We start from the raw sequence: 16,919 nt of genomic DNA, 5'->3' as shown, positions 1-16,919 counted from the left end.
GTGATCGGAGCCTTTAATCTATCAAGACATAAATATCTCTATGTGCAGATTTACCATTTCCTCAAAGTCCACCTACACCATCCACATAAATGTTGCATTGTTCATCCATTAAGATCGTTTCAAATGTGTTTGCTCAAGGGAATTAAGCCTTGGGGTTCTGTGAGTCACCTTGACACAATGTCAGTTGCTACTGGTATAGATGACATAAATGAGATCTGAATTCTATCTGAAATTGAGATGCAATGGTGGGGTCGTACGGGGAATGATATTGCGTCCGCCTCAAGGAGGAGCCGTCCGATTTAATCCCGTAAAGGTCGCCGCTGCTCCTCAGCGCAGGTGGTAATGGAGAGGTCCTGACCATGTGGGGACGTGGAGGTGATGATGGGGTAAGAACAGGCTCTCCAAGGACGAGCGAGGGCTGCGGGTTCCCAGAAGCCCCGGAGAGCGCTGGTGGCGGTGAGGGGTCGAGTTACACGAGACGCGGCTGACCGTCCGGCATTTTGACGAGCGTGAGACTCGGGGGGGGGGGGGTTCGGGAATTATCCAGGCACTCCGGGTTAAAGGTTCATTGCTTGATTATTGTAACGTGGATCCGACCGAGCAATGCACTATTTGGGCAAGGATCAAGGACAGCACCTTTAAAACATTCAATTAAAATCAGAAGTTAAAAATGAACTCAAGACACACTCCAGCTCAGGTTCAGTTTAACTCATTAGACAGACAAAGAATGAATTAGTTGTTTGAGAGTGATACTGCGCAGTCCCCTGATCACTGCTTGCTTTAGCCAAAATTATCGGCAGCAGCCTCTCTGTGGAGGCTGTTGAATTAATAGGGCACAGTCTTTCACCGCATAAACACAATATAAATCAGTTTAAGAGGCTGGTAGCAGCATGGCTCGACAGAAGGTAAGAGGCACACTGGCCATAGCGGAGCGGAGATTTACAGCCTTGTAATGGGACGTTACACTGCCTCTTAAGATGGCCGTGAGTGGGGAATTCAGAAATGTCTAATCACCTAAATCACCCGGTGCTGGTTTCAATCGCAGTCGCCGCCCCCCCAACCCCCCCGCGAAAGTTAACGATTTAATAGCACCTCAGCTTGACGCGAAAAACAAATAGTTATGGAGGCTGCCCCACAATCCCGACCACAAAAATGGCCAATCCCACCTCCCCAACCCCCCCACCGCCACCACCTCCCACCACCACTCCCCCCCCACCCTCGACGGTGCTTATACCCAAGCCACGTCCCAGCAGGCGGCCAGTGGCAGACCCGATTAGCCCCTCTAGCAGCGTTGAGATTTGGAGTTTTCCAGGCCGCCACCGCACCTCCGGAGCCATGTCACCCCTGGGCACCAGACGCGTGGCTCCAGTTCGGGGTGGCGACACCGGTGAGGAGGTGGGAGGGGGAGAGGATGTGGTCAAGCAGAGCTCCCCTTTTCCAAAGAAAGAAAGAAAGAAAGAAAGAAAGAAAGAAAGACAGACTAAATGAACCAAAAACACACACACACACACACACACACATGCACACAGTGGGCCAGCCCGGCCACAGAGGATGGTGGCGATGCAGGAATGCCGCTTGCCCGGGCCAGTTGTGGGCAGCAGCAGCAGCGGTGGTGGTGGCGAGAGCTGGGCACCGTGGGCACATTGTTGACGCTGGCGCTGATGAGGCTCTCGCAGGCGGGCAGGGCTGAGGGTGAGGGGGCCAGGGCTGCGCCAGGAGGCTGACCGACCGGCCCGCCTGCCCGCCAGTCCCTCCAATAAGCATTTTAATCCCAGGCCCCGGCTTGTGTTTCAGACAGGTCACGCAACAGCTACGGGACAGAGTGAAGCGCACTCATCCCCCCCTGATTAAATATCCTGCTTTAATTAGGGAAAATGCACACGGCCACTCGCATGCTGCCCGGCTCTTTTTTTTATCTCAGTTTTCAATGAAAGTTACAAAAATTTGGACTTGACCACAATGGACTCAAATGTGGTGTGTGAGTGTGTGTGTGTGTGTGTGTGTGTGTGTGTGTGTGTGTGTGTGTTTGTGTGCATGTGTGTATATGAGAGAGCGAGAGCGAGAGAGAGTGTGTGAGAGTGTTCAGGGGTAGTGGAAAAGCTGTGCAGTGAGAAACGCAAAACATTTGCTTCTGTCCCCTCTCACCTCTTGCTGCATTCCCCCCCTCTCTCACCCCCCCCCCCCCTCCACCCCCACCCCCGCTCCCAGCTCGGCGGGCCCCCCGTGGCGCTCCTGTCAGGGGGTCAACAGGTGGGAGGTGGGGGTGCAGTGGAGGCGGGAATGTGCTCTCCACCTCTCCATCAGCAGGGCTGTAATTAACATGGCAGCCCCCGTTATATCAAAACGCTCCAACATAAACAATTCCACAGATGCCGTGTGGGGCTGGGGGTGAGGGGGGGAGTGTGTGTGTGTGTGTGTTGTGGAGGGGATGTTCGAGTGTGTGTGTCTGTGGGGGTGGGGGGGGGGGTGTTTTGGGAAGCAGTCTGGGAGTGCTGCTGGTAGGAAGGACAGAGGAGTTGGGAAGGAGATGGAGGTGGTGAGGTTTGGAGGGTGGTGGTGGTGGGGGTGGGGGGGGGGGGTGTCAGTGTCCATCAGACAGCAACATTCCCGCGCGGACGGAGCAGCAGGAGGGCTGAGCTGGGACAGTGAGCGGACTCCTGCTGTGGGACAACATTGCAAGGTCACCACGGCCCTCATTATTCACTTCCCCCATTACAGGCCTGGCCAGCGGGCAGTCTCATGCTCTCGGCCCAGAAGGAGAGCGGATGGCGGGCTGTGGAGGGGAACTGGAAAACTGTGGAGGACGCTTGGAGCCGAGCGATGAAGAAAAAGGACAAATTGCACTATGGATGGTGCTGTGGAAAAGCAAAAGCCCCCACTTCCCCAAAGACCGCTGCGGTCTGGGCGGCTGAACTCCTGGGTAGTCTGACTCACTCAGATATAGGTGTACTGGACGTCCATAAAGATGTATGGACGGGGGGACAGACCAAAAATAAAAATGGGTGTTATTTTCATGGATCCATGAGGACTACGTTGGACCTAACTTTTTAAAACTAGGACAGACGTTCTGCTGGAGGAGAGAGAGAGAGTGGGGGGGGGGCTGCCTGGCGGGATGAAAGACGACTAAAAATAGCAACTTCTCATCTGAGGAGCACAGGTGTGCAAGGTCTGCAGGAGAGGATACTGAGAGTCGGAGAGGAGAGAAGGATCGCTGAGGGTCCAAACAGCGATCGGACGTCCGGAGCTGGACATCACGCTGACAATAACGAAAAGACGAACGCTTTTGTTCTGTCAAACTCCTCCTTTGAGGAGCGGGCGCGGCGGACGACCGGAGGGCGAGACGGCCCGGCTTGATGAATCTGACCGAAGCTTCAGCGAACCAAAACTTCAGCACTGTAATCACGGGCTGCCACAAAATGGGCTTAAATAGAATGGAAAAGCCGCTCTTGAGAAGCCAGGCTAATAACTCACACAGAAGACATATATGAACAACACAGAGTATGGACTGGCAGTCGTACAAAATCGTGATTTCATGCTGGAAGTCCATCAAACCACCAAAAAGGGTAGACCGATGAAAAATGAGAAAAAATGAAGTGTTGAAACTGAAAAAAAGTTGGGGATTTCCATATCATGCTCAAGTGTGGCGGAACGACTCTGACCAAAGCATGTAGATGCATTAAGCAGGCAGGGGGGACGTATTACTGGCACCGGGGCTGGGCTGGGCAGTCTATAGGGCCTGTGGAGGGAGGGAGGGGGGGTGTGTTTGCTGGGTGGTAGAATAGCATGTCTGTGTGTGTGTGTGTGTGTGTGTGTGTAGGAGGGAATGGGCTAGGTGATGGAGAAGCAGAGAGATCGTGTGTGCATGTGTGTATGTGTGTGTATGTATGTCTGCGCATGTTAAAGCTTGTACTTGTATATTTCTACATGCGCATGTGTATACTCAATGACATCAAATTGAACATACTGCATGTGTGTGTTTGTTCGTCTGGATGTGTTTCTGTGTGTGTGTGCGTGATTGTGTGTGTATTTGTCAGTGTGTGTGTGACTAAACTGGATGGTGGGGATGAGTGTGTGTGCGTGTTTGTGTGTGTTTGTTTGATAGTGTGTGTGTGACTAAACTGGATGGTGGGGATGAGTGTGTGTGTGTGTGTGTGTGTGTGTGTGTGTGCGTGTTTGTGTTTGACAGCGTGTGTATGTGTGCTTGTGTGTGTGTGTGTGTGTGTGTGTGTGTGTGTGTGTGTGTGTGTGCGCCTGCGTTGAGCGGTGGGGTCGAGCGTGTGCAGCTGAGAGCGCTCTGAGGTAATGGGCTGAGTAATGAGCGGGCCCCGGTGGCTGCCATTGGCCGCTGGCCTCCGCGCGACGTTCCCTCGGCCGCTCAGCTCAGCTCAGCGCGGCGCAGCCCAGAGCGTGTGAACGCTGCGGCAACGACACCCCCGAGACCAGCCACGCCCTCACACCTTCAGCTGCTCTGCTCTCGCTCCACTGACGTCTACCGGCCTACGCACTCCCACTCATCACTCACTCTCTTTCTCTCTCTCTCTCACTTCCACTGATCACTCACTCTCTCCTCTCTTTCTCTCTCTCTCACTCCCACTGATCACTCACTCTCTCCTCTCCTCTCTTTCTCTCTCCCTCTCACTCCCACTGATTACTCACTCTCTCTTCTCTTTCTCTCTCTCACTCCATTGATCACTCACTCTCTCTTCTCTTTCTCTTTCTCTCTCTCACTCCCACTGATCACTCACTCTCTCCTCTCTTTCTCACTCTCTCTCACTCCCACTGAACACTCACTCTCTTCTTTCTCACTCTCTCTCTCTCCTGATCTAACTCTGTCCCCCGCTTTCTTTCTGTCTCTCGTCATCACTTTTCCCCCCTCTCTTTCACCTGTATGTCTCTAACTGCCTCTCTCTCTCTCTCACGTGCTTTAACTTCTCCCCAACTCTTACACTGGCTCTCTTCAAAGAATTGAACCAATCTATGTCTAAAATCCCATTTTCATATGACTACAAAGTCTTTCATCCTCTCGTTCCTTGTTCTCTCTCTCTCTCTCTCTCTCTCTCTCTCGCACACACTCTGTCTCCCTCTCTTCTCTCTCTTTCTCTGTCCCTCCCTCTCTCCCTCTGTCCCTCTTGGGCCATCATTGGTCAAACTATGCTCCCCACTCATCTCCCATCCGTCGTTAACATTCCCATACTCCACTCCACTATGAAGTCAGTTTGTGTCCCCTTCTCCTCCCTTCTCCACCCATCTCCACCCTTCTCCTCTGGTCTTAGTAACTGGTTCGCTCTCCACAAGTGTGATGGGAGTTCATTGCAGGGCGACGGTGATCGGCATGGCTTCCAGTGCACTAAAGCGGTATTGTTCGAGCGCTGCGTGCAGGGGCGTCACTAGGTGTACCATAGATCCGGGGCTGTAGCCCGACTTTTTTTTTTTTTTTTTTTTTCCTTCTTACGGGGGTCCGGGGGTATTTCCCCCGGGAAATTTTGAAAATTGGGCCGTTAAAGATGCCGTTTCAACGTAGTTTGAGAAGGAAAGGAAGGAAATTCGTTGGGGTTCTCCTCATCATATTTTAATAATAAATAAAGCTAATTTCCCTCAAGGCTAGCCTAAAGGCTACTGGTATTAGTTCTAACAGAGACCTCACACCCAAACATTTTTTTCTGCCCGTGACATGATGATGAATGAATGAATCATTTCCAGGTGCCACTCTAATCGCTGTAAATTGATTAATCCAACACAACTCCTCGTACAATTTTCAGTTTGCATGGAAATCATTGGTATAATTGCCTAGGAGATCTACGTGCGGCCAGCCTGACTCTTCCACTCGTTTTGTGGTAACTAGCAGTGTTTACTAACTGTTGTTGTAGGTTAGGCTACTACTGTACGTGTTTACTACTGTTGACTACTGTACTAGTAGACTTAATGGAACAAGTTCATGGAAAACGAATGCTTGTGCAGAACGTTTCGTTAATCTATCCTACAGAGCAGTTAGGTAACGTCGGTGAGTAAGTTTATCTCTTTGTTATCCAAATGAACGGTCTTAAAGTTAGCGAGTTTCAGAGGCTGGCAGTCAGCCCGACAGAGGGGGGAAGCATGGAACACTGATGTCGCATTTGCAACAATTTATTCCGACTCCATGGAACGTCAGCGAACAAGAGTAACAATATTGCAGTTGTGCCTGTGTTTCTGGCTCTCAGTTGTGACTGCTAAGAAATAGCCTAGAAATCTAGACGCCACTAGCGGCAATCACGTCAGGCTAGGGGCTGCTGACCGTGGCATTCAATTTGAATCTTGAAACTCTGTGGCGATTTTCATCATTTTGTAAGGCACGGAGATCCGGGGCTATCCCCAAAACATCCGGGGCTGTAGCCCCGAATGCCCAGATCTAACGACGCCTCTGGCTGCGTGTGCCGTATCAGGGGTGAGAGGCTGGCAGTTGGGTCAGTCTGACTGACTCGCTCCAGCAAGCCTTCTGAAGGACTCGCACAGGCGCTTTGTGGCGTCTGAATCAAGGGAGATTAATCGTATAGAGTGTTTAAGCACTGAATACAGCCAGGAAGTGCCAGACCCACTCCAGCTGGTCAGTAAAGATAGACAGAGAAAGAGAGCGAGAGAGCGAGAGAGCGAGAGAGAGAAAGAGAGAGAGAGAGAGAAAGGCCTGTCTATTGTGCTCAACTGGACATGCCCGGTAACACCATTGGCACCCTGAAGTGGAGGGCAGCTGCAAAACCCAACTCTGACAAACTCCACCCTCCCCTCCCCTCCCCTCCCCTCCCCTCCCCTCCCCTCCGCTCCCCCACAGTCGCACACCACCGCCGAATCCCAGAATCCACAGACGGCGTTCCGTCCCTTCAGCCGCGTGACTCGTGCGTTCTGGCTCTGGGCCCGAGCGGAGCGGAGCAGCACCAGCACCGGCGGGACCCTCGGGGGGGAGGCGCTGGAACCGGCCCGGCTCGGTGACTCAGTCGGAGCAGAGGAAGGAACATGGCCCGCGCAATTAGGACGCGGATCCATTTCCAGTCAGCAGAGGAGTCGGTCCGGCGGGGCTCGACCCCACCCGACCCAACCCGACCCAGCTCACTCCGGCCCGGGCCGCTCTGTCTCGGAGAGGTTCGTGGGGGTGGGTGGGAGTGGGGGGAACCGCATGTTTTCTCAAATCCCACACGCTTCCCGTAGCAGCTTGCTACTCCCTCACTGAGGGAGAGAATTCTGACGAGAAACACCAACCAGAAAAAGTGTGTGTGTGTGTGTGTGTGTGTGTGTGTGTGGAGGGTTAAAGAATGTACATGAGGAATGAGGTGGTTGAGGGGGGGAGGGGGGGGGTGCTGGAACTGGGCTACAGAAGAATTTGTTTTTAAGTTTTTCTTTGTGGTCTGCGATCTTGGCAGCTGTCATATCTTTCAGACACAAGGGTCCCCCATATTTTATTTTATTTTTTTTTGGGGGGGGGGGCAGCAGGGCCTGTTTTGAGTGGCTACCTCTCCACTGGCTGGTTAGAGTGCAGCCCTCACCTTCTTCTCCGCCTACATCAAAAACAACTCTCACCACCAGAGACAGGGAGGAGTGGGCTAGTGCAGGAGTCTCAGTGAAAGAAACCACAATTACTGCAAGGACACACACACACACAGACAAAAGCATACTGTACACACACACACACATTCTCACAGACACACACACAAAGACACACACACAGACACAGACCCACACACACACCACACAGAGAGAGAGAGAGAGAGAGACACACACACACACACACACACACACTGCACACATATCTTCTTGTTCCTGATGTGCAATAGCTGCCCTTTCACACATTCAGAGTCATGTGAGAAGAGAACACAAGTGACCGCTGCACACTGGCCCCTGCAGTAATTGGCGAGGGCCTTTGTGCGCCGGGTTTTATTACCAGGAGGGGCGCGAGGCCTCTCCTCTCACCTCCCTACCTCCCTTTGTTCTGGCTGATGTCAACTGCCTGGTAGGTGACGTGGCGTCTCCTGATCTGACACACGGCAAACGTCTGAAATGACCACTGACGTGAGATCCAACGTATACACACACACACACACACAGTCACACACACACACACACACACACACACACACACACACACACACACACACACAAATATGCATCCAGGTCCACAGAGAGGACTGGGCAGCCAAAGGCCAGTGTGGGCAACACCCAATGGTGAACGAGTATAAAGTACTGTTAGGGTGTCACACTTAAGCTCGTCTTTAGTCATTCTTTTGACTGGTCACCAGAACAGCTCAAACAATATGGGCTCAGTATGGGAGACCGAAGGTGGAGAGGAGAGGAGAGGAGAGGAGAGGAGAGGAGAGGAGAGAGAGTGTCACGAGTACACAGAAGTCATGGAGAAGGGAGTGAGCCACAAAGGCAAAAAATAGATAAAACAAAAAGCTTGTAAATGAATCCAAGTTAGTAGCCTCTAAACTGGGCACACACACACACACACACTCCTCTCTCTGTCTTTTCCCTCTCTCTTACACACACGCACACACATACACACACCCACACGCACAAAAACACAGAACGCAACTGAATAGCCATAAATAATATCTAAGCTGATCTAACTGTTCCCTTTGATTTACCAAGGCCGGGATAAAGCTCCATAGTTATGCCTGGTGCAACTCCAAACACAGCTGAGGTCACCCAGAGAGACACAGAAAAACTATTCATTTTTCCTCTGTTGCATTTGGACGTCCTTCCTCTCTTGCTTCTCTTGCCACTGTCTCCCCAGCACCTCGCTCCTTCTCGCTCTCCTTCCCTGCCTCTTGCTCTCTCTCTTTCTTTCTCTCTCTCTCTTTCTCTCTCTCTCTCTCACTGTGACTTTCTCTGTCTCTCCCTCGCTGTCTCTCTTGCGCTCTTTCTCCTCTTCCCTTCCCTGCCTCTTTCTCTCTCTCTCTCTCTCTCTCTCTCTTTCTCCCTCTCTTTCTCTCCCTCTCTCTCTCTCTCTATGTGTATTGGGGGGCTTGCTCTACAAACACCTCAGGACTCAGACTCATCTCAGTAACAAAAGAGAGCAGGAAGCAACCTTGTGCCCTGCGGGGAGGAGAGCAACTACACCACTCCACCGTCCACCCTCTTTCAGCCTCTTAATCTCTCTATCCCTGCCTCATCTCCGACCACCAGCAATATCCATCCATCCATTCATCCTGTTTGCTCTCTCTCTCTCTCTCTCTCTCTCTCTCTCTCTCTCTCTCTTTGCTGCGTCTCTCTCGTTTCTCAGGCTCCGCTTCTCAGACCCCAATATCCTCCTCTGCTTTGTCCCTGGAGGCCGCGGGCTCTTCCCAGATCTAAGGTAAACACAGGAAGACGTGCTTACTGGCGTCTTAACTGTCCCTAGTAATGACCTGCTGGACTCGGGGATCGCTGGCTGGCCGGCTGGCTGCGTCGCTGGCTGCATCGCTGGCTGCCGTTGCTGCTCTGGAGTCAGTTAGCCCACGCCCTGTCTAACTATGTCTTTCACGTTCGCCTCGTCTCCTCCACTGGACTCATTTACCTCACGCAGGCACCGCACTGATACACACACATACATGAACCAAATCTCAGTTTCAAGTCAAACACACACACACACACACACACACACACACACACACACACACACACATATTAGTCATTCTCAGTATCAAGTCACACTAACAGACAGTCATTCTATTATTTATCATATCATGCTGACGTGTCTGCACGTTGCACACTAGGCAGACAGAACTGTACAACATGATTAGTAACATGATTATGTGGCGTATTCTAACAGGTGCAGAAAGTGTTTCTGTATTACTTAAAATAGTTACAGATATTATTTCTGGATTATACTCTGTGATTATTTTCACATCTCCGTGGAAATCTCCCACAGGTTAAAAGCAAGGGCAGCTATCAGATCAAAGATATGTGGCCTATCCATACATAGCAATACTTCATTTGAACGGGTCAGAAAATTGGATCCTCTTCCCCATCTGTAGCTGGCCCGGATCAGCATTTTATCCTGGTGGAGATCTGGCCCACAATCCGGGTACTCTCTCTACATTAGCAGGTGACAGAAACGACACTTTCCACCATTAACTCTGTCAGCTCAGTGCCACTCTAAAGCCATTCCGGATCAGGTTGCTAAAGTGCTTTGGACTCTTCTATAGGATTAGTCACCATCTGACACAACAGTGTGGTTCAAGTGCCCCCCCCCCCCCCCCCCAACACACACACACACACACACACACACACACACACACACACACACACACAAACCTCTCCTGCCAGCCCACTCCTCAAATCAAGGTCCTAGCCAGCCCTTAAGCAGCTCAGACAGAAGCTAAGCGTCCACCGCCACCACAGCCCGTCCCAACAATCACTCCCAATTACCTGAGCAATGAGCACGCCCGAGGTAAACTCACTGTCTAGACAACTGGAGCTGTTCAGCTTAGACACTGACCTGCTTATGCTAACCCCTCTGCTCTCTACCGTGTGTGTGTGTGAGAGATGGTTAAGGCCAGTCACCGAGCTCGTTCAACACCAGGGACCAACACGCACCTTTACGAGCGTCTGTCTTGCAATCTGGGTGGGATGTTATGAGTTCTGAATGAGTGAATATGGCGTCGTAATGGCCTTATACGTCTATGCAATTCATCAACTGCCGAAGAGATGGATTAAAACATGCTATGAATTATGAAAATATGCCGTTTTATAGGGGCGCGCATTCCATTTTCATGAGCACAGGGATGGAAGTGTAAGCCATCGCTGAAATTGGATTGTTGAAACAACGGCCCCTTTGAATGAGCCAAATTAGGGCTTTATTTTCACAGGGAGCCATTCCTGTGACATTTCCCTTCCAAAATGTGACATTACGTCGCAGGGTGTGTGGACTATCAAAATATACATCACCTTAGCAAAACACACACACACGTGCATGCATGTATGGACACACTTTCGCACATCTGTGCGCGCGCGCACACTCACACACACACACTCTTTCGCACACAGACACACATTCACACTCATACACACTCACTCTCTCTCTCTTACACACACACACACACACACACACACATTCACTTTTAAATGGCAGTTAGAGTGTGACACGGATAATGGTGTCTGGGCACACTGCTGTCTGGCTCGCCACCGTCACCCGCCTCAATAATTGGGCCAAACTCCAGCTGTCCACGTAAGAGAGAGAGAGAGAGAGAGACCGTCCAGGAGAAACCCAGCACGTAACAAACGCAGGCAGACCTCACCCTGCAACGATGTGGTGACAAAAATAAACAGAGCTCCAATCTCAGGTTAAAAAGCTGGCTGAAGAGAGCAACTCTGGGATTGATTAACAGTCCCCTTGGTCTCCCCGCCGAGCCAAAAGGGTGGTATCAACATACCCTGGAATGGGTCGGGACACATTATGCTTTCAGGATTGCTCATGGTATCCCCCTTGGTGTAGCCAAACTCGTGTCTTATCGCGTGTTACAGGAATGATCATGAGATTGGCTGGGTACGTCAGATTACGGCTAGGGTGCTTTAGCTGTAGGAATGTGTAAACATCACAGGAAGCATCATACTTAACAAGTAGACACTGTAGTGTGTCATTTATAAAGCCTACTGTATTGGTGTGTGAGTGTGTGAGTGTGTGAGCATGTGTGTGTGTGTGTCTGTGTGTGTGTGTGTGTGTGTGTGTGTGTCTGTCTGTCTGTCTGTCTGTCTATCCGCCTGTCTGTCTGTGTGTGTGTCCGTCATCGTGTTAAACCCAGAGACTTTCATCGTGCCAAGCTTAAGCAACCCTGACATAGACTGCTCAAACCATAACATTAAAATGACTGCACTTCATTGCAATGATTCCACCTGACCTTTTAAACACCTTCTTCAGATTCCTGCAGAACTCCACTGGTGATGAGATGTCCATACAAAGAGGCCTGCTTGACACATACCATTCTGCCTCATATTCCTTTATTAGGGGCTTAATGGACTGAATGGCTATTGGCCTCAACCAGACAACGCCATCTTTGGGCTGAATCAGTCCGTGTGCGATGCTTTGTCACGGTGCCTTTGGCTACTGAAATACAGTTGTCTCAAAATTATTTATGAGGATAAGTATTTTATTTCGAAACCTTTAATGTGCCATATAAAATGTTTTATGCATTTCTCATACGTACAATAATAGCTAGTTAAACTGGGGGAAGCCAGGTATTTTTGTGTGGTCCAAGCACTGTTTTAAAAATGGCCGATGCCAATAAATTCCTGTTCTGGATGAAAATTGTGAAATCTAAAACCCAAGTTCATTAATTCTTCCATGGGCTCCTAGCTAACACTGAAGAGGCCAAGCCAAGCAAAGCCTAACCAAGCCTGCTGCTAATCTCCAAATATGTCAAACAAGAGCAGCTCATTTCCTCAACAAGACTACGGACGGAGCTTTAATCAGAGTAATGAAAGAGGCTCATTAATCCAAATCCTCTCTTCCATACATGTCTGACCACACAGCAGCCCATGTCCTGCCGCAGCCATGACAGCAGGGAGGAAAACAAAAGACAGAGCAAGGGGTTGCCAGGTGTAGTTGAGGGATTTACGCGGGGTACGTTAGGGATCCCCCCTCTTTCTCCGCAGGGTGTGATGGGCGAAAAAAAAGCAAAAAAAAGTGTGCGTTGCCATCACCGCCCTCTACCTCAGGTCCGGCATTCGCCCGTGGTTGATCACGTGACGGAATGACCCGGGACGTGGCGCCACCGCTGCCTATTCTCCCCCTGCCGTTCCGCTGGACGATTCAGATGTAAAAGCATCTCCACGGCTACACGACAGCAGGCAGCCCCCCCCCCCCCCCCGCTTCACCCCCCCGGGTGCTCACGCCTGCGCTCACTCGCTTTTCTCTTCCTCCTTTTATTTGGACCAAACGTTTTTGCCTCTTTTATCTGGCGTAGTTTCATCCAAATTTGAATGTGAGTATGAGGGGAAGGGGGGGGAGGGGGGAGAGAGAGAGAAAAGGAGAAAGAAGCAGAGAGAAAGAGAGAGAGAGATGACAGAGTGGAACACGAGAGAGAGAGAGAGAGAGAGAGAGAGAGAGAGAGAGAGAGAGAGAGAGAGAAGAGAGAGAGAGAAAGGGGAGAGAGTTTGGTCTCACAGGCTGCCGCTGCCGCATGTCATTTTAAGATCACAAAGATGCAAGAGGAGTACGTTTCAAAAGTGCCTTTGTCGTCTTTGGGTTGAATGAAATATCCAGCTGGATGCCTGCCATCCGATACATTCTCTTCAAGTCAAGGGTACACAAATCTGGTTATGGTGTTGATGCATTAGTTTGAAACGAAATTGGATTAGTTCTGATCATGGCGACAAACAATAGCGCCGCTCTCTCCTATGGGTGGTAGCTATCTGATGCTAATCAGATAATCCTTTCGTTTTAGCATGAATCTGCATTCACTCTGGCCAAGGTCTGCTGGGCCTCAATGCCCCGACAGAAAGCCTGAAAACAATCCCTGAATTCTGCCTCTTACAGCAAGCCAAAGTTAACAGAGGAGCCCGGGAAGGGAAGCTCTTGAATCCTCACAAAAGTCATATTCATTTTATTTGGCAAGGCCATCGCAATGTAAACGAATAGTAACGTGTATGTGGCAATCTTTCAGCAAAACATTAAGCAACAATTGCACGGATTAGGCATACGTTCAACCAACGGCGCTATTATTTTGCCTGGCGTCAGAAAATGGCACCACTTCCCCAGTAGGGTAACATGTAAGGGCTTTTGACCCTAACAGATTTCTGCAGAAACAGGCAACTTATCTTAACTGGCTACCACGAAAGGAATGTGCAGTCACCATTTGACTTATCACACACAGACATTTCATCAAATTTCATCTGAAACTTAATTGGAAGGTGGAAATTAAAAGAATCAATCCACATAGCCTGATGGCTATAAAAACCAATCAAAAACGTCTGCTTTCATGACCGCAGTCATCACTGCTGCAGCTCAACGTAGTGATTGGTCTTGCATGCTTCAAAGAGAGAATCTGTTTATGTAATTTCAAAATGATCTCGGAAATCAAATGACATTTGAGTGCCCAGTCATGCAGAGCGCCTCTGGGCTAGGCTGGCAGCGCGCCGTTACACTTGGCCCTGTAAAAAAGTCCCCTTTGGCAGAACAGGAGACGAGAGAGAGAGAGAGAGAGAGGGAGAAAGCTGCGCGCTGAACTCCAAAGCAACAGGTCAAACTGTGGCTAAACAGACAAACTTCCTCCATAAAAACCACAGTCTAATCCTCGGGCCACGTTGCCCCTCTAAACCAATCCGCAGGCTGCCAAACCAAACAGAATGCTGGATAGGCTGACCCGACCAGCCAAATCTACCAGCGCCATGCCAACCAATGGGCAGCTGCAGAATCAAGCCGAGGGCCATTTAGTGCCGGATACATTGCTCTCAAGGGCAGCGCGCTTAAAACCCGGTGTGCCCGGGGCGATGCCAGGAAAAGGGCAGCGCGTCCAGTACTGCTGATGATGGAGGATACCACAGTGGCTAGTGTCTCGAGAGGCAAACACTCAGCGATGGCACTACCTCAAAGCCGTCTGGAATCTGAGCGCTCGAGGACCCTCTTACCTGTAACCGCAATCTTCCCAAATCACATTCCCTTCCAGCGCTGGCTGAGCTAAAGCAGGCATTTTAGTCAAGAGTGCTGCACTTACGCACGTCAGTTAGGGGATAATGGCGGGCACATGTGGCCTTGATTGGACAATCAACACAAATCGTTTGTGTATCCTCTGCATGGCAGACGACGTTCGTGCCATCGTGATTCTTGCTATCATATTCTCTCGATCTTTCTAAATGAAAGCCTTGATTTTGTTTTTTTTTTGCTTGAAGTTTTGGAAAAGCACTCAGCACAAAAGAAAGAGAGAAAAAAAGGCCCTCTCGTTCCTCCACCCTCGTTTCTGTACCTTGGAAGGCGGTGGCGTGGCCCAGCAGCAGGTAGTTGAGCTCAAAGCTGTAGGAGCGGATGTTCTGCACCGTCTCCCTCCGCACCGCCACCTGGTAGCTCTCCTCCATCTTGCGGGTGCAGCACGACGGGCCCTGGTGCTTGCACACCAGCAGATCCACATCTGGGAAGAGAGGGGGAGAGAGAGAGAGGGAGCGGGAGAGAGAGAGAGATAGGGGGGATATTGTACAAGTTACTTTTTTACTGTACATTCCTATTTTCTCAATGTAGCACTGTATTTCTTCTTTGAATTTCTCTGTGTAAACCACCTTCCCAGCAAACATGCCCGTGTGGGCCCACAATGGGCAATTGTGGGTTTACTGTGGGCAAGTGTGGGCAGGGCAAACCCACACTAATCCCAAACGGGCCTCTAATGGGGTAGCCCATGCGGGGCCCATAGGTGTTTTGCCCTTTGAGGCCCCACTTGGGGATTTCTGCGGGCAGGCCCACTGTGGGTTTGCCCACACTTTGCCCGCATTGGCCCCATAAGGGCAGCCCATAAGGGCCCCGCAGCGTTTTGCCCTTTGGGGCCCCACTTAGGGGTTTCTGTGGGCAAGCCCACTGTGGTCTTGCCCACACTTAACCCGCATTGGCCCCGTAAGAGGAGCCCACAGTAAGCCCACACTACCCCACAGTAAGCCCACAGTAAACCCACAGCAAGCCCACACTACCCCACAGTAAGCCCACAGTAAACCCATACAACCCCACAGTAAGCCCACACTACCCCACAGTAAACCAACACAAGTGAGGGGGTAGCGCGGGATTTTGGGAGGGTATAAGGGAATATAAGGGCCCATAATGGGTTCCACTGGGGGCCCAATGAGCCAAATGTGGGCAAGCCCCACACTCTGCCCAAACTGTGGGTTTGCCCACAGAGGCCCCACCAGGGGCCAATATGTGGGGCCAATATGTGCCCCGCATTTCACGATGGTAATGGGGCCCGCAGTGGGCCCGAATTACATGCCCGCAGTGGGCCCACACGAGCATGTTTGCTGGGTTGTGTTACATGAAAAATTCTCTTATAAATAACTTACTTGAATTTGACAATTGAATTTAAAAGAAAGAGAGAGAGAGAGAGAGAGAGAGAGAGAGAGAGAGAGAAAGAGAGAGATAGAGAGGAGATCAATCCGGCAAGAGTTTTTGTAACTGGACAGTTAAACCCACAGGCTTGGCCCTGGAAGCAGACTCAGAGCGAACGGAGATAGAAACTCGCGTAAGCTGCTTTCAGACATAAGCGCAAATCCATTTGTTCTGCGGGTGTCAAGTGGTTGGGCCGTGCATTCTGAACAACATAACTGGACATTTGAAACTCTGAACTTAGCCGGCTCTTACACTACTCCCCTCCTAGTATTTCCAACGGATATTATGCAAATGGTGCCTTGTCTGAACAAAGCGATGAACATGCAGAGATTCTGTTCACGTGTGTGTTCAACCATGCAGAGATTATGTTCAGGTGCGTCGGTGCCGTTCACACATAATGTCCGCAGGTTAGCATTAGCAACATATCTGAATCGCCCGAAGGGTCGGACCTCCGTTTGACAAAGATCAGCATATAGTGCAGAGGACACGTCTGCACGCAGCTACAGTATACTCAAATAGAGCGTCGGCTGCATGGGAGAGCACGCACACACACCATCAACAAACTCACTCACACACAGAGACACCCACACACACTAATATAAGACACACACATACCGCAAACACACGACAGTCCACACACATAAAGCGAAGACGCCACAGTCCACACTTCAGAAGACCTCTCTAACCCATTTCGGCCTCTTAGCCATAACAGTCTCGTTCACATCCACAGCGAGGCCATTACCTAACAGCCCTGGGCCTGACATCAGCGGCCGGGCCCCAAATAAAGACCTCACCGTGACGCCGGCCTTCGCCGCTCTCGTCCCCCCCCTCCGCCCCCCCCCCCCCCCCCCCTTCATCTTTTTGGGGACATCAGCAGAGCGAGAGCCGCGAGGTG

General features: G+C 50.8%; 1 protein-coding gene across 1 annotated transcript in view; it reads right to left on the bottom strand.

The window, feature by feature from the left end:
* gpc5c (glypican 5c) overlaps nucleotides 1-16,919 on the bottom strand; it is a 164,161-nt gene that overhangs the window by 139,066 nt on the left and 8,176 nt on the right. Inside the window, exon 2 of the mRNA XM_062522343.1 lies at nucleotides 14,907-15,068. Coding sequence (XP_062378327.1) covers nucleotides 14,907-15,068 — 162 coding nt within the window. The remainder of the gene's footprint in view (nucleotides 1-14,906; nucleotides 15,069-16,919) is intronic.

Source organism: Sardina pilchardus, chromosome 2 (assembly GCF_963854185.1).
Source record: "Sardina pilchardus chromosome 2, fSarPil1.1, whole genome shotgun sequence".
NCBI classification, from domain to species: domain Eukaryota; kingdom Metazoa; phylum Chordata; class Actinopteri; order Clupeiformes; family Clupeidae; genus Sardina; species Sardina pilchardus.
Note: the sequence above shows the minus strand (reverse complement) of the source record. Positions and strands in the feature narration are given on the sequence as shown.